The sequence below is a fragment of the Apostichopus japonicus genome, chromosome 16 (assembly GCF_037975245.1).
Source record: "Apostichopus japonicus isolate 1M-3 chromosome 16, ASM3797524v1, whole genome shotgun sequence".
NCBI lineage: Eukaryota > Metazoa > Echinodermata > Holothuroidea > Aspidochirotida > Stichopodidae > Apostichopus > Apostichopus japonicus.
This window is the reverse complement of record NC_092576.1, coordinates 44,397,453-44,425,341: the sequence shown is the minus strand read 5'-3', so window position 1 is coordinate 44,425,341 and position 27,889 is coordinate 44,397,453. Positions and strand designations below refer to the sequence as shown.

At 35.9% G+C, this 27,889-nt stretch overlaps 1 protein-coding gene across 2 annotated transcripts in view; it reads left to right on the top strand.

Moving 5' to 3' along the window:
* The window catches only part of LOC139982191 (uncharacterized), a 297,534-nt gene extending 273,894 nt beyond the window's left edge, over nucleotides 1-23,640 (top strand). For both annotated transcript variants that reach the window (XM_071994782.1, XM_071994781.1), the window contains exons 9-16: nucleotides 2,760-2,968; nucleotides 3,749-3,825; nucleotides 4,362-4,417; nucleotides 5,058-5,177; nucleotides 6,933-7,141; nucleotides 16,669-16,745; nucleotides 18,571-18,641; nucleotides 22,004-23,640. In XM_071994782.1, coding sequence (XP_071850883.1) covers nucleotides 2,760-2,968; nucleotides 3,749-3,825; nucleotides 4,362-4,417; nucleotides 5,058-5,177; nucleotides 6,933-7,141; nucleotides 16,669-16,745; nucleotides 18,571-18,641; nucleotides 22,004-22,021 — 837 coding nt within the window. In that variant the 3' untranslated portion in view covers nucleotides 22,022-23,640. The remainder of the gene's footprint in view (nucleotides 1-2,759; nucleotides 2,969-3,748; nucleotides 3,826-4,361; nucleotides 4,418-5,057; nucleotides 5,178-6,932; nucleotides 7,142-16,668; nucleotides 16,746-18,570; nucleotides 18,642-22,003) is intronic.
* The last annotated feature ends 4,249 nt before the right edge of the window (nucleotides 23,641-27,889 follow it).

The window sequence follows — 27,889 nt, the reverse complement described above, 5'->3', positions numbered from 1 at the left end:
GGGGGGGGGATATGGTGCATTACATCCCCTCCACCCATTTTCATGGGGGGATATATCCCCCCTCCACCCAGGATCGCCGCCCATGGCCATATGTGATCCATTTTTCGACCTTAATAATAAGCAACATTTCCAGTAAATATGGACACAAAATGCACAATTTAGTATGGCTGGCATGTCATTTAGTGTTTATAGTGATAATACAAACACAATTACCATCTATGTTTCTAAAATTATTATGCCGCCGAACTTCGCCAGAACCTTTTTTTGGCAAACAAAAAATAAATCATACGGGAAGGGGAGGGGGGGGGTTGAGCGATCACAGACATCTCACATAAAGGTCGTCATCAATTTTTTTTTTTTTTTTTTGCTAAACTTTTTTTTTTTGGGGTGACGGCCAATAGGGGGGGGGGGGGCGCGCGCCTGTTGCGCCCCCCCTGGATACGCCCCTGGCCTAAACAATTTAAAACATCTGGAAGCTTCCTTTCACCGTTACACTCAAACAACAAAACACCTGTTCTCAAAATCAAACACAGCCGCACAGTGTACGACCATCTGCGCACGAAGACTTACGTATAGATTCCCGCGGGGCGGGTCACGTAAAAGTACGTACGTACACTCTGCAGTGTGGAGATTCAGTTCGTTACTAGTTACACGTACACATATACATGTTTATCATTATACGATATGAATGCTAATGGACTTACACCGCGTATGGTTTGCTGCTGTTTTCTTATATTGACTTACGGTAATTACAGGCCTATTTAACGTCAACAACTATAGGCCTAGGCATGCTTGAGAGATTTTGTCTTTTATGTAAGATTTGTCGTTGCATGAATTTAGAAGGTATTACTTCTTATGTAACCTTGCCTTTCTGAAATGACTGTTTTAGCCTAGGCCTAGACACTTAGCTTACGTTTGTTGAAATTGGAGCCTAAAGAAGTAAAACAATATAGAAACGTCAGCAGAGTAGAAATTACATGAAACAGTTAGATGATAAACCAGAAATTAGATCTAAAAAATGAGCTTGTTGAACGCACAAAAGAACAATTAGGCCTAGGCTAGGGCCTATGTGTACTCAAACATAGACATCCGGTAATCTGTTAGTGTTGGTAAACTTTCTTTTGTGTGTTCAGTTTGTTAGACAACTTCTAGCCAGACAAAATAATAGCATGTATCTAGCTCATCAATTGAATGAATCAATTTTTATTTCTGTTTTATTTGAGACCGTTACATATGTATTAGTGGCCAGTATAAATTTCTACTCGTTTGCACAGACAGCGTTAATCATTATTGGCGTTTTACTCAGGCCTCTTGGTTGACGTTGTAGCCTAACGTTAGTTGTAAAAAAAATGTAGGCTAGGTATAATATAATAAATAACCTTAGTTTTTTAAGGAAAATAAAAAGAAGCAAACAGTTTGTGATCAAATACATTTCACACGCGTAGGCCTAAGCTACGTCTTAAACACGGCACATGTTACCGGACAGTGTCCGCGTTACATTCACGGTATCAAGTGTTTCATTATCAATGTACGTGTTAGCCTTCGTAATGTAACGTTATAGCCTACTTTAACCGTTAGCTACGGTTAGTATAAGATTCTCTTACCGGGAAAAGTAAGAGCTTAGAATATAGCAATATAGGCTATATAGCCTGTATATCCTCCGTCAGCCTTTTAATTTTGATTTAATTATTGTCTCAGTCATAAGATTAGCTTCCAACGTTATCCTAAATAAATTATATACTGTAGAGTGTGGGCCTAAATAGACAAATGAGGTAAAGTTGGTAGCAGTAAGGATGGATGCTTCTAACGGATCTAGGGCCTAGGCGAGACCTAGGCTTACAGTAGGTCAAAAGTGAGAGATCAAAAGATTACAGGTAAACGGTGTCAAATTTGGGGGTAGGGAAAATTAAATGGGAAAGTTAAACTCAAATGAGTTTATAAAATTACACTTTAATAAGATATTACGCTGGCTTCGTTCATACTGTGTAGGCTTTGGCTATGTTATTTCAAACCGGGTCGGCTATCTGCATACGCTACTGGTTTTGTCGGTCGGCTGGCGAATGAAAGTCTTACAGATGTACGACGTAATTAATGTAGCCCTAGGCTATGTTATCCTTGCGTAATTACAATGATTAGAAATGATTTCTATTTTTATTATTACGAAATTGATTGCAAGTAGGGTATAGGCCTATACGATAAACACACGTATCGAGAAGCGCTCTATCTCGCGGGACGTAAACTCCTTTGCAGTCGGCCACTCACGGCAGGAACGTTGTCGAGTCTCCGCTAGTGTATGCTGTAGGAATTAATGCACTGGCTGACAGGAATGAAACAATAGCATAGATTATGAAAACTACAGAAATACCAAATGTATGTGCTAAATATAATATTACAGACAAAATGTAAATATTTAAGATACTGTTGTTACTTTTAGCTGAATTTCGGCAGCTTACAAATTTTATTTTAATTAATTCATCATTATATCAGGGTTTTTTATTGGTACGTTTGGCAACAAGTTTTAATAAGGCACCACTCTTCTTCTTTTTTTTTAATAATTTAAATGAAATAAAGTTCCCAATATTATGAAAATTGAAAATATATGAAATCACAGACAATTCTGTGTAGAATTAATGATTGATTTTATAGATTTTGTATGCGTTTTGCATACTTGCATACTTTGGATAATCGTCCTGTGTATTTATCCATCATGGATGAACTATAAGATAAGTTAACTGTGATCTTTCTTTCCTATTCATCAGATTCCAATATCTCATCTATACCTAGAATGGTCCTTCAGGGGATTTAATGGTGAAGATATCAGACTTGAGTCCGGTCTTAGTTTATCGAGCCTATCATCAGTAGAGAAGATATCCATCAATGAAGGAAGACTGGAACAAGAATTTACAGAGGAAGGAGTGATCGGATTAATAAACTATGGAATAAAGTCACCAATATTCAAGGAACTATGGTGAGGGAAAAACATCGTGACAGGCCTTGACTGATAATTTGTGGGTAAAAGGGGGAGGATGGGTAGTCAGAGGGTTAGCGTATGGGGTATATAGGAGGGGATAAGGTAATGGTATTGGGCAGTGATATTTTTTATTTTAGTTGAATGTACACGTCTTGAGTTGAGACGGTTTGAAATGTTGCCATATTTGGAATTCGCTTTAAACTGGGAAATATGTTAACATTTTATTTCATTACTGATTGTGCAGTTTACAGCACATCGTTAGGCTTTTCCACACATTAGGATGTAACAAGGTGAGTTGGTGGATGGGGAGGGGGGGGGGGGTCAGTATAGTAGGAAAACAAATAACCTTAAAACTTATAAACGAAATAAAACTACAAGAAACCTTTATAAAGATAAATTATTACTCAAAAACTGAAACGAAAGATGGGAAGATTTCAAGTACATGGAAACGAAAACTTCTATTGTGTATTTTAAAATACAGTATAAGTTGTAATAAATTGAAAAATATTTGCAAGAGTTGTGCAACATTTATTAATAAATAGAAATAGTTAAAAATATCAAATAATCAAAATGTTAATGGGGGGGGTGTAAGGAGGGGTGGTGGAAGGGTTGTTTGACCATCATAACTAGTGGCTGATACTTATAACTTGTCAACAGCTGTTTTACCATAATTGACCTTAATGTAATTTATTACAGTGATGACATCAGATTTTTATTTATTTTATAAATATTAAATATTTACTTTCCTTTTTTTATATATTTTCTTTACCTTTGAAGGCTTGATAACTGTAAACTGCCGTCATCGATCAATCCAGACATCATACCAAAAGAATCAAGATCAAGGAATATTAAAGGTACGATGTTTACATAAGAATTAAAAGAATTATTGATAAAGTAGATTGCTTTCAATGTAACGTTTCACATATTTGTGACAAGAGAGGAAAGTAGTCCTGTGTGGGTGTAGGGTGGATGGGGGGGGGGAGGGGTTGAACTTCCTAAAAGTTCCTTCGTTGATGTTCCTTAAGCTGATTTAAAAGAGCTTTCTATCAAGTCACATATTAAAAGTATATCTAAGAGATTTATTGTTTTGAGTTACTTAATATATTATTGTTACCCTATAAAATAAGGACTGTGAAGTAAGCAGGAATTGTTAGGTATCTAAGAGAATATAATTATTGGTTGGATTACTAGTGACTTAATTTCTAGTACTTTTTTATTAATTAATTAGTAGAGAGAAATGATATTCGACCCCTCTGGTACAGGGACATTACTGACTGTAAACATTGTAAGTATGTGAAACAAAGTAATATTGAATCTTATGTAATGTTTAGATTTGTCATTTATTTCCATGATAATTTATTGATGTTATATATTTCATATATTTTTACAGTCATATCATCCAGTGAAGCCAGATTGCTTCATCTATCAACTGGTACATGGACGAAGGTTTGTAATATTTGGTAATTTTAAGTAATAATAATGTTAGTTGCTTTCACATTTCCCTGTGATACTGTTATTATTAGTAACATGCATAACAGTGAGTGGTTAGAGATGTTGATCATTTTTCCAAAGGTAATCATAAAATGCCAGCATCCTTGAGAGTTATAAACATATATTGTCTTCTGGTATATGGAATATTCCGGTGACAGACGATATGATTCTTACAGGAAAGAAAACAATATTCCACATTCCTTGTTCTCAATATCTTGCTCTTAACTCTTTATACATTTATTTGGATCTGATTAATTTCATTATTCCAGGAAATGTATCTCGGTAGAAGTCGTGTTAAGTCATCATGTTGCTTGTTCTTTAATATACTTCTTTGTTTTTCTTTGAGTTTCTTTTAATCTGATTAAATTAGAATAATCACTCAACTGTTATCGTACTTTGCTTCACTGTGCAGGAAGTAAATCATACAAATTCAAACAGAAATATTGAACTAATTGTAAACTTTGTTTCAATTATCTGCTGATTTAATCAATTTATTAATCTCCGCTATTAACACCAAATTTCATTGTCTCCTTAACGCCTCAATTTTACATTAATATTATTCTATTTAATAATTACTATTTATTCCTTTCAATAGCCCGATGACATCCAGACTATTACAGTGATGTGTTCAGATGGTTTGGTCATCCGCAGAGACACCAGTGAGTCTGTACAGAGGTCAGTCATAGAGTTCCTGGTGGAAGCATCCAAGCATGACGTAAGTAAAACATAAAGGAATATATTGAATAAATACATCAATCAATACAAATTAATATTAGATAAAATCGTTTGATGTCTTAATAAGATATTAGACCGCTTTCATTATTAAATATTAAATTGTTAAAATTAGAACAAGTATATACAGGTTCAAATTGATATAATATTTCTAAGCTTAAGATAAGACAGAATCATAAATAAAAACAATAAATATAAATAAAATAATAAACTACTGGAGAGTGTGTGTAGCATAATACACAAATTAATAATATTTATTAAATTCCGTTTCCAAGTAGGATAATAAATAAATAATCATTATTAAGCTCTTTTCAAGGTTTTAATCCAGCAATACTTCTTGTTCTTCTTACCTCAATTAATTTTATCTTTCAAAGTCTTCCCAGAAACTGAAGTATAAAATAATAATTTAAGACAGAAGACAGAAAGGGTCAATGAATTGATTCCTGTTTTACAGATTCGGACGAATATTTTTCTTTTGTTTAACTTTACATTTAAATTAAACCAGAAATAGATGAAGTGATTGATAAACATACCTAAGTAGTAGAAAACCTCAATAACAAACTGATACCTAAATATGAAGTGTACAATAATTAACAGTTCACTGAAATACAAACCCCACCTCAACCTGATCTTCCCATCAAAAACTACATAAATTAAATAATACATATTAGTTCCGGCTCATGTCACCCCCCCCCCCACCAATAAAACATAAATTACATCAATTATGTATAAGCGGTCGGCATGCTCCCCCATCATAACGCACCCCTTAATTACCACTACCACACCCATTCCTACCCAGTGCGACACCCATCGGTCCATTTATCACTCACCCATAGCACACGCTTTGACAACAACAACATAACATTCACGAGGGTAAACCATATCCTGGCCCTCCCCCGCACCAAGACACCCTCCTATTACCCCGACCAAATATAACTTAACCTTAACACACCCTTCCTCAATCAGATCTTCCCATCACAAATTACATAAATTAAATAATACATATCAGTTCCGGCTCATGTCCACCCCTCTCATCACCCTTCAAACACAAATTACATCAGATATGTTTATGCCGTATGCATGCTCCACCACCCTAAAGCACCCCTCCTTAGCCCTACCACACCCGTCCCTACCCAGTACGTTACCCATCAGTCCTGTTATCACTCACCCCAGGCACACGCTTTGATAATAACAACATAACATTTACGAGGGTAAACCATATTCACGCCCCCTCCCCCCGCACTAATACATCCTCCTAATAACCCAACAAAATATAACTTAACCTTAACACACCCTTCCTTACCATAACACACACCTCCCTACACCCCTAACATCCCTTGTACCGTCCATCCCTTACCCCTCTTACACACCTTTAATTCATTCTACAGAAATAACAATAACTGATCTCTGTAATAAACCTAACCCTCTTGTTTACCCTTAACATCTTGCAATAAAAACAAAGATAAAGCGAAGATAAAACAAACTTTACAGATAAAATCATCCAATTTTTACAAATTCAAACCACTAATTATTAATTAATTATTATTGTTAATTAATAATTAACAAAACTATAAAAATATAATTAATAAAATAAACAAATTATTATTTGATTAGTATGAAATGAAAACAACAATAAACTTAATCTTCCTAAATTAATTATGATGGTATTATTTTCAAGTATTTATCCTGTAAACAAGCATGATGATATTAATTATATTTATTATTTTTCTTTCTTCAGATTCCCATATTCGAGGTGTATCTAAACTTGTCCTTTAGTAAGATTGATGAAGATGGGAACATTATCCTCTCCTCTGGTCTCTCTCTACCAATCATAACATCAATAGAGAGGATGACCATACAGACAGAGAAAGGGAGAGAAATGAATAAACATGAAGTTAATGGAATATTCAACTATGTACAACACTCTCAAAGATTCAAGGAACTGCAGTAAGTATAATTAATAAATATGTAAATAATATTAGTAATTAATCAAATAACTCATTAATATTAAAGATGTAAAAAAGATAGGAATCGTTAATATAGTAAATATTTAATAATTACTGAAGGGTTGTATTGATAGGTTTAGATAATTGTAGAAGTAAAACAAAACAAATGAAGAAGAAATTGAATAAAGAAATAAACTAACAATGAAAGAACAGTCATCAGGTAAGGAATATGATTAATGGGAGAGTAAAATAGGGACAACATAGAGACAGAAAAACATAATTGTTAACAATTAATTCTTCAACAAAATGAAATGCATTGAAATCAGGAGATAGGAGTCGCTAGCTTAAATGTAAACAAATAATACATCTCATTGAAACAATAACAAACAAGTAGAATGTAATTACACCAAGATATAAGGAATAAATAAGGCAAGTTATCATCATCTTAGAGTATGAAAATATACGTTTTGCCAAAATCTAACCAAAATAAATAAACACAAACTTTGATGAGTTAGATTAACAGAAAAATGATAAGGAGATAAACTAGAAAGAAAAAAAAAATAAAGTTTATCACACTAAAGGTAATTACTTTCCTCTTTTCTTTATCAGGAGAAAATTTTATTTAATTAGTTTATAAATGAATGGATAATTAATGAACATTTATATTAAAGTAAAAACAAGACAGTGGTATAAATTAAATATTGTAATTGGCCGCATCTATTAATATGGCACCTCTCTCAACTGTACTACCCTAAGCTTTCCCTAATCAACCCCTAGCCCCCTCCGCAATCCCCACCCCCACAACCAAACTATGGCAGACCACCTACCCCATTTCGTTAATCTATGTTTGTAAACACTTGGGAACTTAACTTGTTAACAACACCCCTGCCCCCCAACCCGCCACACTACCCCCCACACACACACACGCTAACCCCCCCCCACACACACACACACACGCACACACGACTACTCAGCAAAGTCTCCTGTCATACTATTATTGTTCGCCTCTTCTGATCAACCTGTCGTCACCTCCTCCCCTCCAACCCTTGCACACACCCCCCCCCCCACTGCCATGACCGACAACTCTTGATATATGCATATTATTAACCCACATAACAGTACAGTCAATCCCCACACAGTAGAGACCATTAAAACAGTATAACTGTAAATAACACTCAATATCACGTATATAGTTTTTCTCTTCTGTTCTCATTGTGTGCAGAATATACTAATATATAGAAACAAACACAGTACATAGATCTGTTTAAAGAATAATCTCAAAGATTTTAATGTAGATCCTTACTAACATTGCAGTATTCTTCTGTCTTCCAAACAACCCCCCCCCATTTTCCCAACCCACCACCCTCCCCCACCCCACTCCCCAATGCACCCTCCCTCCAAAACCTACAAGGCCAATAGCCCTTATGTTATCTCTATATACTCTACAGTGTGTTGTTGTCACCATATTCCCATTTGTAAAATCTAACCTGTCATATATACCCAATACTGTACACATTTATATCATACATTTGTGCGTTAAAAAAAAATCCACTCTTTTCTACTCAGAACACATTTTATTTTATAGTAAAAGTCTATTGCACTTATTTCATCATTTTTTTTTTCTAACTAAAGATGTACACTGACTGTACTGACTCCTCAATAGTTTAACATTTTCTTTTGTTCAACACCTGTCAATCAAATACTTGAACAATACAATGAAAGAAGTTGTATTCAATGGAATAGACGCGCGCGCCTTCCAATGAAAAGAAGTTGTGTTCAATATAAGAGACGCGCGCGTGCTTTATAATAACACCTGGAATTTACTGACAAACAAGTACCTGGAGATTGCAATAAATACGTCACGTCTAGACACTGTCTGGTTTTAAATCTTTGGAAGGCCATGCATGATATTGACTCTAAATTGTGAAGATATTTCTATTTTTTAAGTTAAATTTGTTTATTGTTGTTTTTCTTCCTTTTGAGAAACAAATAATTATATAAGAAAGGATAAAGAGAAAATATAAGGGATGCATGAAATTAATTAGAAAGGAAACTAAAGGGAAACAAGTGTATAGGGAAAATGAAAAAAAAAAGATCAAATTGTGATCAATCTGTAAAACATTTGACAGTTATTATACATACTTATTTTATAATTTGTTTTCATATGCACTAAAAATTAGTAAATGTTTAATTTTTATACTAGTTAAGAACTAGGAAATTCACAAAACAAACAAACCAATCCCAGGAGTTACTGGCTGTGATTAAGCTGTTCACTTTAAGTACTGTGACCGGAATTACCAGCAACAAACATCACATTGTGAATGAAGTTGTGGGCTTTCATGGGTATCACAGTCGGGGGGGGGGGGGTTGGGTGAGTTGAGGCGATTTCAGTATTTGTAATAGAAAATTATTGATAATACCCCTTTACTACCGTTGTTACCCAAAGTACTTCAAAAGTTGTTTGAAACAAGTCTAGATAGCTTTCCTGTCAAGCACCAAGCCTTTTCTGAGAGTCTGTAAGATTTCAGGCCTGGACGGTCTACATCTATGACATTATTAAAATTACTGGAAAACATCACTATGTCACTAGATCATATAAACATCAATTACTGATGGTTCAATCATTGATCTGAGAAAGCTATTGACACAATTATATATTGTTTATTACTTTAAAAAATGAAATATTTTGGAATTCGGTAATTTTTCATGACTGGCTAACTAGTTATTTGTCCAACAGAAAACAGTGTGTCCAAATCAGTGATTTTAAGCCAGGGTATTATAATATAGTGAGCGGTATACATCAGGCGTCTATACTTGAGCCCCAAAGTCTTAAGAAAGATAAGTTAAGTTCCTTATTGGCTTTAGATTGGACAATACATGGTTTATTTAAGACGGAAATAAATCTTTTCATAGTAACTAGCATATTCCCTCCAACACAAGTTATAACAACGGACCCGAGCTACGTTAATAAAGCATGTACACATCCACCGCACCTAACCTTATACCCTCCACCCTATAACTACTCCCTCACTAGACCCTGATATTACTTCCTTTACCCCATTCTTTCCTTTGCAATTATAAGTGGTTTCCACAGCCCCCTCCCTACCTCACAGTACTCTAACCCTACCATGTTCCACTTGTAGATGACCCCCCCCCCCTCCCGCTGGTATGTTAACATTTCTTCAACGTCATTTCTTGATATCATCTCATTTCGTTACTTATGTATCGGATCTTCTTTACCAAATAGTCCGTACCTTTATTTTTATTCATCTTTTACAGTACCAACTACCCCCCCCCCCTTCGCCCGCCCCGCCGTGCGTCTATAGTTAGAAAAGCAAACCAAAGTTTAAAGAGCATAGACTAGTAGCTGTGACCTACAATATTCTAGGCCTTTCTCTAATACACGCTTAATCACACAAATTAATCCATCCAGATACGACTGCCTCACCATACTCTGAAAAGTTTTATCCATTTTTAGGAGTCAATATGCTACTAATATATCACCGTACAGTGATCAAGCTGTTTCTACACACACTGTGTATATCTGGCATATGACATATGTGTACAGACCTACTAGTGAATGTTCACTTTTCTTTCATTATAATCTCTATATAACGATGTACACTGTATATCAAGCTCATTGTATTCTTTGTTCATGACCTGTCAATCGCGCGGTAATACGTCACGTGACTAAACGACTGCAGCTTCGGTATCTGGATACGTCAATGATATGTTGTTCTGAAGGTCATTTTGAAAAGTACTAAATCTGTCCCTATTTTATTATAATGTTAGCCACACGATGTTTGGAAGAAAACGATACTAACTACTAACATCATATACGATTTCATTAGAAGTAGTAGCAGTGAGTTGAGTCTCGTCTATCCGACATGCTCAGTGATCAACCTCCGACACGTATCACGATCTTGCGCAAGGTTTATTGCTTCCTCGAAATGTTTAATGTTAACGTCCTTAAATTGCGACATTATTTTTCCAAGCAAGGTAGTCACGGGCATTCCTACTGGTTTAGCAGTATGTCTCAATGATTCTCTTAGGCCTATTATTATATCAAAAACGATCTTAATCTATTGGGGAATATGGTTCAGTCGGCGGACTTTTGTATTCTGCCAGGGAATAGGTTCACTACTACTGAGGTACCCCCCACCCCCCCCCCGACACCCACCCCTGTTTTTCTTAAACGTCACACAGCGTTTTTCTTATAGTAACACTTTGCGTTAAGGGACCACACTCTATCTATCGTCTAAACATTCTATGCATTCAGATTGTTAAACAAAAACATAAAATTGCTGGAAAAACCAACACTCCTAAAATATACGCGCGCTGCACATTGCTAATAATAGAAGAGATGTGTATTTGCGTTGCATACACCTTCTAATTATGTACTGATTTTGTATAGGTACTTCTGGATTATGTCATTTTCCAATGAGATTGCTCGTATCTTTACATAAGATATGACAGTAGTCTAGACGATAAAATAAATAGAATATTAAATTACACGTCTACAAAACAGAGCAGAACAAACTGATTGATTTCTGAGATTAGAGCTTAACATGCATGAAAGCTGACAATATGAATGAAAATAAAGACAACTTGTCGATGTGAGGTATCAACTTAAAAAAGTAGTATCGACCATGTTATGCTAATATCTTGACGATACAAAGATACGCAACGTTATTCGATTAGTTCTAATTAAGTATTTATGTAAGGTCACCTACTTATACTTGATTTGGATAAAGCAACTCTCCAGCCCCCCCCCCCCCACAGTTATATATCATACAACTATTATATAAAATATAGTATAAACCGGCAAAAAAACAACTGTTCTTTTTAAAGATATGTTCATAGTCCACCAAGAACTGAATGCATTTACCATGGCATATATAGAGGGGGGGGGGGGGGGGAGCGGGTGGACATGTCCCCCCAATATTTTAGGTGGGGATATAGTATGGAATACCCCCCCCCAATATTTGGTGGCATGTATTTTTTGTGGCTATAAGAGCATATTTTTTTTTATGATATTGCTAGTAATTTCAAAATAGAAAATGCTCAGATGCAACTTACAAGGCCTGGGAAGTGCCATTTTCAGCGATCTGAAAGGCATTTTCGGCCAAAATTTTCTTTTACGCTTCACGCCAACTCAGGGTGGCCCCACGCTTACATAGCTTGTCTACAAGCTTAGCCCCTCCCTTGGTTATCTGTGCAACCGATGTGAATGCTCCGCATTCGACATCTGTAGTTGTTTACAACTTTCCGATTTATGACCCTGTGTCGCTAATAGACTCGACCAACAGTTCATTGGTTCGGAAAATGAATACAGGTATCAGAATGGGCGGAGCTCGGACACAACTCTAGTGCGTTGAATATAATCTAGTACTAATTCGAACAAATACCAGAAAATTGTGAGACTCAAAATATATCAGAAAAAATCATATTCGTCATGTATTCCCCTACACAATTCTCATTAAAGTGTAATAAATGATAAAAATATACGCAGCATATACTATAATTAGATGTACAACGGCAAGCGACTCCGCCCACTGCCGAGTTGATCTCATTAATATTCAGTACCATGACAGCTTTTTCTCGTCAGGTAGTGGGTAATTGACGTGAGGTCACAAGGTGATTGATTATTCATATCGTAGAAATCTTACGCAGAAATGGCATTTCTACAGGTGAACGTCGGCGGACGTAGGTATTACGAAGTGCTAAGTACACAAGTAATACACGTCCGTGTCGCGGGCAACTCCCTTGGCGGCAAATTCCTTGCTACGCGCATGTCTAACCGTGTCACAATTTGTCACTAAATATCACCAGAAACGACACAGACTTTCACCGAGAGTATATTTTTTACTTATTTTCGAAATGAATTAGCTAGAAGTACCATGGGCGCAGATCCTGGTGGAGACAGCGGGACGCGTCCCCACCAACTTTTTCAGTGGTGGGGATATGATATACCGTGTCCCCACCAATTTCTCTGGCCAAACGCTGCATTGCAAATTTCCCTGTATTGAACTTTGGCTCAGTTTGATCCAGCATTGCGCAAATGACATGAAGCAGTTCTCACTTAACACTTATCCACAGTTGTTAAATTTGTGAAGAAAATCGCATTAGCGACAGTCTATAATTGTTTGCTGGGAGAGGACCCAGACCCATCGTATACAAAAGTCTACTTGGATTATTTGTCCCCTGTTTTTTTTTTCTTCTTTTTCTGCAGACGCCCATGTCTTTCCCCCAACTTAAATTTCTAAACCATGAGATCTCACATTTAAGGAGGTTTTGGAGTATTATTGGGTCTGGAAGCGTTATTTCCGGGGATCTGGGAGGTATATTTGCCAAAAAAATCGTGTACGCTACGCGCGATCAAGGCCGCGCTCCGCTTAGATAGTATCAGAGAACAGATACGTGTCCCTACCGTTATCCGCATTTGTATTGAAATTTGGTATGTAAACAAAAAAACACGAAGCACGAACAATTTTGGGGATGTAGTTGCTACGCGCCTGCACCCAAGCAAATGCCCCCCCCCCCCTCCCAATATTTGAAACAAATCGCCACCCCTGCTTGATAGTATAGTAGTAACGCGAGCAGTGTCAATGGGTGAATCGACTCACAAACACGCGTAATGTGATGATGTAGAAAGATGATGACGTAATGAAGGTTCATCTGCAGTTTTATGGATTGCTTCTTCGTGTGTTTGTTAGTAGGTTGTAACATTACATAATCTTGCGGAACATTAAATATGTAACTTATAATTAAGTGCTAACGAGTTGAGAGTTAAAACATTACTGCCATATACGTTAATTCTTGAGTAATCGAAATTAGCTTTATTTTGGAAGATATACCAACCAAGATTCCTTTATTCTCTTCCTCCCGTCCGCCCGCCCCCCCCCTCTCCACCCCCACTTCCAGCTATGACTCTGTTAAGACTCCTGTAAAAATGATACGACATTCTTTCAGTGCCTAAGCAAGTTGGGTAGACGCCCTACGAAGGGGGAGGGGAAGGGGCAGTTGAGGAACAGCGATAAATATGTATCGTCCAAATGTTGGTGATGCTCTATTGTGCGTATATACCAGGGTTGTTTTAAGAGATATTTTTTGTGAGTGGGTCATTTCCCAAAAGATGCCATGGTGACACCATCTACGCGAAGCGCCACCATCGGTTTACGCGTAACGTATCAAGAACATTGTTGCCAACTATACCTCCCAGATTGCCGGAAATGCCACATCCCCTTGCTCCCCTCCCATTAAAAAAAAAACAATAAAATAAAGAAGCGTAAATTAGAAACAAACATTCGGTAACAATACTTTGTAAGGCTAATGGGACATTGCGTTACTTTATAGGGTCTGGTCTATTCATTGTTTTATTCATGTAAGTAGAGATATGAAAGCACGCAGGGGCAATGTGATGATAGCCGTAACTTACATATGCTGAAGAGAAGCCGTATGGATAATTTAGTTGTAAATTAATTGCTAGATTTGTGTTATCGTTATTTGCTGAACATGCCAAAATGGGGGGGGGGGGGGAGGGAGGGCAAATGGGCTGAATGGGTGTACCGTGTAGAGCCTAGACCCAACGTATTGTATATTTAAAAAGAAAGCCCCCTGTTATACGTATATTCACAGTGCTTCAATATTCTTATTTATAGAGAGGCTATAACAATGAAAGTGAAGGACCTCCATGAAGCACATAGACGTAATCAATACATATATGAGCAGTAGTATCACATTAGACTGCTACATTATTCGCGCTGGTTAAAATCTTAGGAGCTCTCAACGTCTATTGTTATTGTAACATAACTTGTGAAAAACCAAAACAATCCGCAAGTTCATCGCATCGCGTTCGTGCATATTCGTGAAGAAAGGTTATAATTAGTGTTTGCACGGGTTACCCGGGTACCCGCCCGACGCGATACTACCCGGTTCCTAATTTATTACCCGAAGCCTACGCAAAGGGTTAATTAAAAAAAAAAAAATGGCAAACCGACGTTTAGGCAGATTTCCCATTGACTTAGTGTGGTGTTAGGCTACCATGTGGTCGAAGATAACAGCAGTAACGAAGGTACCTGCCCGACGCGATAATACCCGGTTCCTAATTTATTACCCGAATCCTACGCAAAGTGTCATTTAAAAAAAAAATGCAAACCGATGGTTAGGCTGATTTCCCATTGACTTAGTGTGGTGTTAGGCTACCATGTGGTCGAAGATAACATCAATAACGAAAGTATTCCATGGATATCTAACAATTGCGTCACAATTTCAGCGAACAGATGGTTAGGCTTAGCTAGATTCCTCATTGACTTAGTGTGGTGGTAGGCTACCATATGGAAGAAATTATTATTTATTCACTCGTTTATTTCATAGAAGAAAAGGCTGACGAGATGTTTATGAATTATAGACGGGGTAACTAAAAAATAATAATCACAAGTGGCTTATTACTAATCGTTTATTCCAAATGAGATCAAATTCGCGCGGCTAATGCGACCATTTGATTGCATAATAGATAGTAGTAGTAACAACTGTTTAAGAGCTATATTGGATATTTATATATATTTAATGTTACATATGCTCATTAGAGTACATTACATTTGCACATTTAAATTGCGACATAAAACATACAGTGTTTATGAAACTATTATCACGAGATATACCACCATGTCTTCAATTATGCGCAAATGCTATTCCTGTTTAGTTTTATCTGTTTGTTAGCTAATTCATGTGTCTGTTTGTGCATAGTGAAATTAACTAAACATGTAGAAAATTAAGTCGGCAGCTTTCAATTATATTCAAACGAATTGAGAGGTAAAGAACTGATAAGATCCTTTTCTTCTACGATCCACCCCCCCCCCCCCGCCAACCCTTCAAGGGTCCTTGATAAGTCGGAAAACCCTACTATTTAAAGCATGTTGAAAATGATCGTTTATATTTTCAATAACGGATAAACAAAAATAAACGACTGGATGATGTAAAAGGAAATAAATTGCATGATTTACATTTTGTAAACTTTCTTCCTTCATATAGAGTTAGAAAACATGACAGGTTACATCAGTGACATCTGTCTGTTTGGATCGTGCTGTAAACTTGTAGCATATGCTATTAGGATTACAGTAAGAACTGAAGATACGTGTTTATAGTTCCAACAAATCGAGTTTGATTTATTCGTTGGAATTACAGGTATCCTCAGTTCTTACTGTAAACCTTAACAGCGCATGCTACTGAATTATCAGATTTGTCAGCACAATCCAGTATTTTACGGGGGTACAAACCCTTTAAGATTTACGGTATTGACTGCAATCTCTTTTTGAATCTGTTGATTGAGGGCTCGACGTCATTATGGAATTTTTTTGATACTTTTGGATTTGGATTTAAACCTTTATCATTTGAAAAGAAAGCTTCCATCATTTTGAAAATACCGTTTAGTTGTTTTCAAACTTTTCCGTAGCCGGTGTGTTCCTGATCGTTCCAAAACACTTTACTGACTTTACTGACTAATTATATTTCTTTCTCTGATTATAGACTAACCGACTGCCTGCTGCCCTCATCGATACTTGTCGGACCATCTCTATCGACACTGAAATCTCGGGGACTGGATGGTAAAGTTCTTATCAATTAATCGGTTTATGACTGTTCCATGTGTCATGTTGTTTACAGTTCACACCATTCCAGTAGTCGACATTGATTTGTTTTTAGTTTCAGTCAAACTGAGGGCGCCATACACCGTGCGTCATTGCCTGTTGCAGTAAACATTCATGAGCCAGAACATTTGTCAGATATCATTTATTTGTTCATGTCGTATCGTACAGGATACATTTTACTTTGCAACAAGTTCAGTAAATTGGTTTTCTTGATTAATGTCAATCTGCTGCATGAAGAGACACTGTCTTAAGCCATCACGATCATATACATTGTTTAAACAAGTACATATAACTATGTACTGAGCCCATCTTACAGATACCAATACAAGAATTAATTAGCGACAGGCTTTTCGATTGCGTACATCCTTAGAAATAGCAATAAATACAGTATCGTAGGAAGCGGTTTAAACATAAGGAGACAAAAAGCGAGTTGGTCTTAGTTCTTTTCGGTACTTACAGTTGCTCAAGTGGTACACTGGAAATGTTGCATTTTCATACATGCATTTTCAGAATTTCAATCTCACATTTTGGGTGATTCTCTCTAAGTTTCAACTATTTATCATAAAGTAGCACCGAAGAAATGTCGACGATGACGATGTTTTTTTTTGGAAAGTCTACATTGTTTATTATGATCGTTAATACGTTTTTAATTGATGTTGTTATTGAATTGTTAAGTTGATGACAAGAGTTCCTTATAGAACCTCCATTCAAATTAGACTTCAATGTCAGACTGCTACATTCTGTGAAAAGTTTAAGAAAAGTCGAAACACGACGGATAAAGAAACGTATGAAAATCAACTTGCACAATTACAGAGTTGCGACTAATGATCCAAGTGTATGATCTAGCCTTGAAATGCATCCTTTACTTAAACATACAACGAAGGGCAGAATATTAATTCTGTAACTCCATCGCGAAAATCATATTTTGAAAAGTGCTGACCTGGTATTGTGCTATGTATACACAGCTATAAAATTGCTGCCCATACTGACAGACACTATTCGATGGTTCCAAAGTAAACAAAATGACACATGTATTGCAACGGAGTTAACACTTTAAACTTCGCAAATTAATTTACATTGTCGGGTATTTTTGAAATGTAAGTAAATGATTATGCTTTTCCCAAGGATTAAGATCTTTCCTAAATGGCGAAATAAAGGTACTTTATCTTTATATACCTGCTGTATCGCAGTGTGAGATAGACATTATTTTAAAGGTTTGAGATTTGACGGAATTGTAATCACTAGCAATTCTAAACAACTGCTTAATAAGTATTGTCCAAATAATAATAATACTAATTGAAAAACTGTGTGATGATCTTATTGTGTAACATTGAAAAGATTTATAGTTTTTGAAATACTTACTAAACTTGTGTTGTCTACATCATTGCTTTGTCACGAAAAAAAAAAAATTCTTTGTTTAATATTTCATTGTAGCTGCGTGCTAACCAGGGACTGGTACGGATAAGGGGATTAATTGGGAACATCTACAGTTTTTTTGTTTGTTTGTATAAAACGTATTCTCAGGTGTAGCTTACCTACAGCATGTCTGTTTTCACCATTCTCCCAAAACTCACATTTGTAAAGAACATGTGACACCATGACAACCCAAAATATTTTTAGCGAAAAGAAAGAATATGCATCCCTAGAGACAATAAAGATCTTAGTTTAACGTAATATGGTTGTTTATATTGTGTATTGTTCAAACTGTTTCACTAATAGATCATTGATATTCTTTTATTCGTTACAACCTTTATTGTTTATTAATCGTATTTGTTTCTTACAGTGTTCTGGACTCCTGATAGTGATAAAGATGATGAATATTATAGCCTTGATCTCGACTCTGGTCGTTGGGAAGTAAGAACTCACTCCATCTTCAGTATAATAATTATTTCATCATATTGTTTTAAAGCAGCATTTTGCGTCCTTTTCTATGATTTTTCTCAACCTCACTGACTCCACTATGCCATAACGACATACATAACTAGCTTATCTATTTATATTTTACTTCAAATGGTGGCATAAAAGTCGAAAAAATTGCAAATTTCAACTTTGTTGTTCTCCAAGATATTTTCCGTTGGGAATAAACCTCGCCCATAATATGAATATTTAAACACTACGAACGTCATTGACTGATACGTAATATAACACCACGCTTGATTTGTGAACAGTTTATATGGCAGTTGTACCAGGCAGTTGCAAAACAACTCCCTGGTTGTACCAACGCAAAGTCTTGAATCTATTTTTAGCAACGGCTCATAACTAAACCAGCATCTCTGATTGGTTGAATTCAAACTAGTGGGTTTGGGAACTGAATGCGATTAATTTTGTAAGTGGAATACTCGCCAATTAACGTTTTTGGCAGGGAAAAACTTGGCTAATATCTTAATTTGCTGTTTTGTGATTTGATGTATGTAAAAAACTCGATGGACATGTCAAAAAAAGTAGAAAACGGCGACCAAACGCAAAATGCTCATGAATAAACATACTATTCACTGATTGGTGGAATTCAAACTAGTGGATTTGGAGATATGAAAACTTTGTCGAGGACACTTTTACTCGTTATCGACATAAATCGTTAATTACTCGCTAATTAACGCTCTTGGCAGGGTGAAACTTGGATGGTATCTTAGTTTGCTGTTTTATGAATGATACATCTAAAAAAAACGATGCACATGTTAAAAAGGTGGAAAAAAGCGACCCAACGCAAAATGCTGCTTTAATAACATATCGGTATTGTAATAATACTAGCAAGAACATCGAAATACCATTGGCATGGTATTTGGGTACCACCGGACGTTTGTAATTCAGCGCCCGCCACTGTATTGAACACAGCATGGCTTAGTCAAAGTAGCAAACTAACAGTGACGTCATCCGATGAACTAAGTGTAACTGTGATATATCAATAACTGTTTAATTGCGTCATGTATCGATTATCAGCTGATGGTTTCTGAATGAGAAGTATAAGAAAGTACTGACATATCTGATGAGCAGAGACAAGTGAGCAAAACACGTTGAGTGATTGGATGAAAGTTAATAGCCTGTAACAAATATTTATAAATAAGCAATGGGTTGATTAAAATTATGTAATTAACAAGTATTAATAAATATAATATTAGTTACTTCAAGACCTGAAGTGAACCAATAATACTAAACATACACTGAGTGGCTTAAAGGGATGTAGTCAAGAATGTTACTAAACACGCAATGGGTGGATAGTCAATAATTATTACTAATCAATTAATGGATGGATTTCAGTGATGTAGTCAACAAATATTACTAAAGATACACTGAGTGGATTAAAGGGATGTAGTCAACAAATATTACTAACATTCACTGAGTGGAGTAGACTGATGTAGTCAACACACATTAGTAAACAAGCAATGGGGATTAAAGGGATGTAGTCAACACATATTAGTAACAAAAGGCTGAGTGGATTAGAAGGGTTTAGTCAAAAAATATTACTAAATATACACATAGTGGATTATAGAGATGTAGTCAAAAAATACTACTCAACATACCATGGGTGGATTAAACTTATATATTAAACATGTACTACTTTAACATGTTATGAATGGATTCAATTGATGTATTCAACAAATATGACTTACCATACAATGTGTGGATTAAAGTAACATTGTAAACACATATTATTAAACACACACTGAGTCGTTTAAAGTATATCGTTAACAAAAATATTAAATTGGATTCTATTGATGTAGTTATTGGATTCTATTGATGTAGTTAGTAAATATGATAAAGCATACAATGTTTGGGTTAAAATGATATAGTAAGCACGTAACTTATTAACCATGACAGGAATGGATTATTGGCATAACAAACATGTAATTTAAGATTTCAAGTGATGTTGTAAGTAATCATTGCTTAAGATACAATGCTTGGAGTAGATCATGCAATAAATAAACATTAATTAAACAGCGAATCGATTACAGTAACGACCGGTCAATGCTTAGTCTGTCTCTTTTCTGTTAGCTCAAGGTCCATGATCAATTAAGTTCTAACAAATTACCAATATTGTACATAACTTATGGTACAGAGTGTATAGTTGTTTAACGAGAAGTCTTACTTTCACAGAATGTATCTTATAGAAAACAGTAGCGAGTAAATAGGGGAGGTTAGGTTCGCAGCGAAAATGGGGTTCGCGGGAGTCTATAGTATTTGGGTCCAGGATCGTTTTTTGAATCGCCCAGGAAAATTTGGAGTTGAACACGAGCGCGACCGTATTGTTTTATTTTTCGGGCCCGTCATGGCCCTCGACGCTCCGAAGGAACTAAAACTGATGTAATACTTGATAAGTACTAGTAAAAATCCAGTGATTGGAACAGAGTGAAGCAGTTCGCAAATATAATAATATATTATATACAGTTAAACCGTCTTAAGAAAGACCTGGTCCATAAGTCTGGATTAAGTATCAATGTAGTAAACACAGGTTATGGCCATCAAATGGGTATGATATAAAGTGTAGTTACAGTCACTGTGGTAAAGTGATAAAGTATTAGTATAATTTATATTACATACCTAACAGTGAGAGGTTTAAAGTCATGTAGAATACAAATATAACTAAACAATCATTAAAATATTGGTATAAATGACGAAGTGAACACAAACTTCTCATCATCCAATGAGTAGGGTAAATTGATAGTCATCAATAATATATCTATAACAAACCAATCAAGCACTTGGTAACAAAAGATATATTAAAAAAAGAAGAACCACAAACACAAATATACATATATTTACCTATCTAATGAGCAACTGAAATGTCATATTAATGCAGAAATGTCATATTAATGAATTCCCTACTAAATATACTGCATATAATTTATGGTAAGAATTAAATATTTTTAATAATGATTTCCACTCTTATACAATCAAATATCTGAAAGTGATGATTATCCATCAACCCCAAAAACATGTAAAATGATTAGGCCTTAATTAAATTCACGCATACTGATTGAATAAGGTGTAATGTTTTAGAGGAGAAAACAGCAGTAGCTTATTAGTAAACATCCGTTATATTATGATTCCACTCTTACACATCCACTTATTTAATTATCATGAAACTATTAAAAAAAAATATCAGAAAATTATCATTACCCCCGCCTCCAACAAGAAAATAAAACAATAATAGTGTAAATGAATAGGCCTAATACCCAAGCATTTTGTTTGCATGGTTTATGCTCTTCTTTGTCCCGTAGAAGGTTGGATCCTGGTAGATGAATTACGAAGTACATGTTCCTGAAGACAACCTGTTCTGATCCCGCTGGAGTTATTATACACCACTCAGTTCATCAAAATTGCTTGCCCGAGGTTTACACAAAACAAGTTGGGATGGTACTGGGAAACTTCAAAGGGAATTCGGGTCTCTCTATATAATTGTGACGTTGTTACAACATTGGCCATCGTCCTCTTTAAATCTTTCACTTTGCTTTTAATTACCATCGCTGTTTTCATATACTATGTGTCGATATTTGTTTACATTTCTTGCTTAGGGGACTGTTAGTTATGTAGTTAAGTTTATATCACCATACTTGTTTTAATTCACTCTATTTTATGCTGAGATTTTCAAATGTCTTTATTTTGTTAAGCAATTTTTTTCTTGTATAACTTCATGGATATTTCTTCTGCCTATCATAAATAAGGTACCACTCATTTCAGAATGAAGTGATTATCAATAGGTTATCCCCGAAAAGAATAAAAAACTATTTTGAGAAAAATACTTTTTCATCGAATTGTACTTGATGGAGTAATTACAAAAAAAATGGAATATTGATGAGTTTGGCTGTCTCGGTTTTGAGATTTCACATTGTGATATAGGTATAGTTTAATAGAAGGTTTTGTAACACTGTAGATAAAGTTAAGGTTCGTGGTAGTATTAGAAAGACATTACTTTCACGTTACCAAGGTGTAACTGTGGGTGTCACATATGTACAAACACCACCCCTCATGAAACCAGGAATCTTGAAATGAAGAACACTGATCATACAGTCTTTGTGGATTTTACCTTCGTAGCAATTAATTTAGCGATATATGTTGCCATATAAAATATAGTAATTGGAGAACGATAATCGATGCGTGAGTGGTTATGGATGGTGTCAGTCAAGGAATCAGTGTTGGAGTGGAGAGTATATAACGATTTAATTACGTCATCGAAATATCTAAACTGTATCAGTGCTTCTTCTCAACACTTCGAAAACTACAATCTTACGATCTAAAACAAAAAAGGAAAATAAAAAACCTCACGTTAAATGTGAAAAAAAATGACGAAAATTGTAATTAGTGGAATACAAATTTAAAAGGAATGATACAACTATTAAAATATGTAGCTACTTTTATTTTAATATACAATTACGTGTATAAGTAAGTTTCTTTACGAATCATGAATTAAAAAAAAGCACATGAATATCCCATTCTTTATATTGTAATTCATTTTAACTATATATTTTTTACGACTTAATGAACTTTGTTGTTATAAGAGTAAACTTTTTGATGTATTTCATACATCTCATACAAACAATTAAGGAATGGAAATATTGTGAGAGTGTTCGGCATCTTAACGCTTCTGTAAAATAGCCATTGCATAGAAACAACGTTAGAACAATATTAATATGTGATTGCTTGTAACTTGTACTATAGTCTTAATGTTAATTATACTTATCTTTGACTGACTTCCAGAACCTCATGTAAGAATCTTATATCATCGGTTGTCATATTACATTACTCTGATTGGGTGAAAGTGAACATGTGATGGTTTTATATGCAAACTTTTTCCTTAAACGACGGTGTTTCAATGTACGTCAAATCATACCTTTTAATAAAAATAAAGTAAATCATCTGTGAATTTGCTATTTACTTAATTGCATCTTAATTGTTTTAGTGTTTACAACTGTAATTCGTCGTCTCGTTTGATATCACGAAACTTTGTTGTTCAAACGAACAGAATATTGCTAAAAGTGGTGTGATAAGATGTATGTCTGTTTGAAAAACAGTGAATTCAAATTAACTAGCTTAAACCACGTGACAAAAAAACTATAACTTTCATGAACTGAAGGAGTATGTATAGTTCTACAGAGTATCAGCTGCCTGTTAGAGCAGCAGCTCCCTGTTAGAGTAGCAGCTGCCTGTGAGAGTAGCAGCTCCCCGTTAGAGTACCAGCTCCCTGTTAGAGTACCAGCTCCCTGTTAGAGTAGCAGCTTCCTGTTAGATTAGCAGCTCCCTCTCAGAGTAGCAGCTCCATTTTAGAGTATCAGCTCCCTGTTAGAGTAGCAGCTTCTTGTTAGAGTAGCAGCTTCCTGTTAGAGTAGCAGCTCGATGTTAGAGTAGTTGCTCCCTGTTAGAATATCAGCTGCCTGTTAGAGTAGCAGATCCCTGTAAGAGTAGCAGCTGCCTGTTATAGTAGCAGCTCCCCGTTAGAGTAGTGCTTCCTGCTAGAGTAGCAGCTCCCTGTTAGAGTAGCAGCTCCCTGTTAGATTAGCAGCTCCCTGTTAGGGTAGCAGCTCACTGTTAGAGTATCAGCTCCCTGTTAGAGTAGCAGCTCCCTGTTAGAGTAGCAGCTCACTGTTAAAGTAGCAGCTCCCTGTTAGAGTAGCAGCTCATTGTTAGAGTAGCAGCTTACTGTTACAGCAGCAGCTCACTGTTAGAGTAGCAGCTCACTGTTAGAGTATCAGCTCCCTGTTGGAGTATGGAGTTGCTACTCCCTGTTGGAGAAGCAGCTCCCTGTTGGAGTAGCAACTCCCTGTGGGAGTAGCAACTCCCTGTTAGAGTAGCAGCTCCCTGTTGGAATATCAGCTCCCTGTTAGGGTAGCAGCTCCCTGTTAGAGTGACAGTCCCCTGTTAGAGTAGCAGCTCACTGTTAGAGTAGCAGCCCATTGTTAGAGTAGCAGCTTCATGTTAGAGTAGCAGCTCACTGTTAGAGTAGCAGCTCCCTGTTGGAATATCAGCTGTATGTTAGGTAGCAGCTCACTGTTAGAGTAGCAGCTCCCTATTAGAGTAGCAGCTTCCTGTTAGAGTAGCAGCTCACTGTTAGAGTAGCAGCTCACTGTTAGAGTAGCAGCTCACTGTTAGAGTATCAGCTCCCTGTTGGAGTACGGAGTTGCTACTCCCTGTTAGAGAAGCAGCTCCCTGTTGGAGTAGCAGCTCCCTGTGGGAGTAGCAACTCCCTTTTAGAGTAGCAGCTCCCTGTTGGAATATTAGCTCCCTGTTAGGGTAGCAGCTCCCTGTTAGCGTGACAGTCCCCTGTTAGAGTAGCAGCTCACTGTTAGAGTAGCAGCTCATTGTTAGAGTAGCAGCTTCCTGTTAGAGTAGCAGCTCACTGTTAGAGTAGTAACTCCCTGTTAGAGTAGCAGCTCACTGTTAGAGTAGTAACTCCCTGTTAGAGTAGCAGCTCCCTGTTGGAATATCAGCTTCCTGTTAGAGTAGCAGCTCCCTTTTAAAGTAGCAGCTCCCTGTTAGAGTAGCAGCTCACTGATTATACTCTTTATATAAAGGACATATGGGAAGTTATTAAACAGTTGATCGTAGCCATAGAAACAAAGTAAAAACAAGTGTAAAAGGACAATGAAGTAAATCAAATTAAATCTGATTTAGGTATTACTGGAAAAAAAAAGGTTAACTTAAGCCGAATTATGCTCGAACGTGTTTTATATCTGACGTCACTCATTACTCCCATAGATACTTAATTAGCATAATAATAGATGACATGAGCCAAGGTTAAATCTAATGAATAGAAAGTTAAACGAGCCACGCGTCTAGTGTACACGTGGAATGTTGTAACTAAAACTGTCATACAACGTAACCAAGGAAACCGACGCTAAGTACAGTAGGTCAGTCCGTGTCTAGCAGTGGCTAGGAATAATGCATCATTTTATTCAATACTGGTTAGATATATCTAATAGCATCCAGTGATATGTCATATGCCATGATATTACAAATCGTGTTCTCATTGTGTAGTTATTCTCTGTTCATATATTTTGTTCTATAAAGGTGAACAAACGTCACTTTGAAAATACTTGGGGTTTATGCAATATTTTCATAACTCCATTATTGCGTATAATGCAAATTGTGCTCAAATTGTCATTACTTAAGCTGTGGAAAAAGAAAAAGGGTTACTCTTCCCCTGATGAACGATTTCAAATAAAATCGAACGTTCTTTTAAAGTTAGCCAGCCCTGTCGATCGTTTTGCTCTTATAGCATTATTTCAAGTTACCGTTAAACGTCTTCGACACTTACGATGAAAAATGTGAGCACCAGGTGTTATATAGTGGCAGTTTTATAATCAAATATTGGTTGATTTTAGTGTTTGACATTACGACCAATAATCGTATGGATAAATCGTATTGAATATGCGAGATGGAGAAGAAATATTTTTCGTGGTTAGCATGGAAAAATAATACGAAGGCTCATGCCGCCTTGCCAAATCTGACATATAGTCCTAATAACTAAGAAATCTATTTATTTTAATATATTTCTCACCCATAAAATATAAACAAATTAACAGCACGAATAATTAAATAAAGCATAGGAGATTCTTTAAAGTTCGTTTTATGATATAATATATCTCTTAATCTTTCAATACCGAATTTTATACTGCATTTTTTTATTTTTTTATATCCGCACAGAACAGTTAAATGGATTAAATTATACCATCGAAGATTTAAATTTATAATAGACAACGACAATTAGAAGTCGCTTTTAAAGTTGCAAGTTAACTGTATGTAGCGAAGTTAGGAGGCTTAGTAGGCTGTCATCATCACCTTCAGACTTTCTTCCAAATGGTTTACATTGTAGTAATAACACACGCTAACAAAATGAAGTAGTGATTTCTATCCCCGGCTCACAATGCATGAACCTACACGTTAACAATCAGAATTAACACTTATACAACTGCCAGCGTCATATCCAGGTCGTAAATATTGCCATTGTCAGTTAAAATCAGAAGTCGATACCAAGTCAGCATCAAATCGGGACCTAGATTAGCCTGGTTCACATATTAACGTAGTAATGATAGAACAAAATGAAATTAAATAAACCAGTCAAAAATAGCTCACCCCCCCCCTACCTTCCTCACCACTCACATGTTAAGAAAGTAAATAAGAGAGAGAGAGATGACAAACGGTTCTCTTGGTGACCACATGACTCATCTAATAACAGTAACCAGGAATACCTTACAATGTGGCTTTGAATGTACAGTTAATTAAGTTATAATATAATTAACGCATGATCTGCTTCCACTGACACATTGATATCCGTCTCAGCAAAGCTACTTGATATCGAAATCGACCCTTAACCCACCCCCCCCCCCTTTCCACTCCATCAAAAATCATGTCAATAAGGTTTCATGAACTCCCAGCACATAAAGTGTTTGTTGCTGAGATAAAAACAAGACTACGAAGCTCTAGACGGTAAAAAAAAATTATTACGTACAAACGTTCGTAATAACACTCCGTACGTAATATACGTGTACACATACGTACTCATATTACGTACGTGATATTATTGGATACGTTCGTGGTAATTATAACGAATGAAGGCATACGTAAGTACGTACGTATGTGTTTTCATTATGTGATATAACCTATGTAAACACTTGTCTAATGTAAGCGAGCGTACTAACGTGATATCCATCACGTACGTACGTGATAATATTACGTATGTAGTATTATCACGTACCTACGTAATAAATATCACGTATGTACGTGATATTATTACGTATTTACGTTATAGTTATAACGACTGTAGGCCTACGTACGTTCGTACGTGATTTTATTATGTGATATAACCTACGTAAACACTTGTCTAACGTAAGCATACGTGACACAATTACGTACATACGTAGTATAATTACGTACTTATGTAATAAATATCACGTACGTACGTGATAATATTACGTACGTACGTAGTATTATAACGTACGTACGTAACTATCACGTAAGTACGTGATATTATTACGTACGTACGTTATCATTATAACGAATGTAGGCCTACGTACGTACGTGTGTGCGTGTTTTTATTATGTGATATAACCTATGTTATCACTTACGTAAACGAGTCTACGTGATATACTGCGGGATACATCTTTATTTCA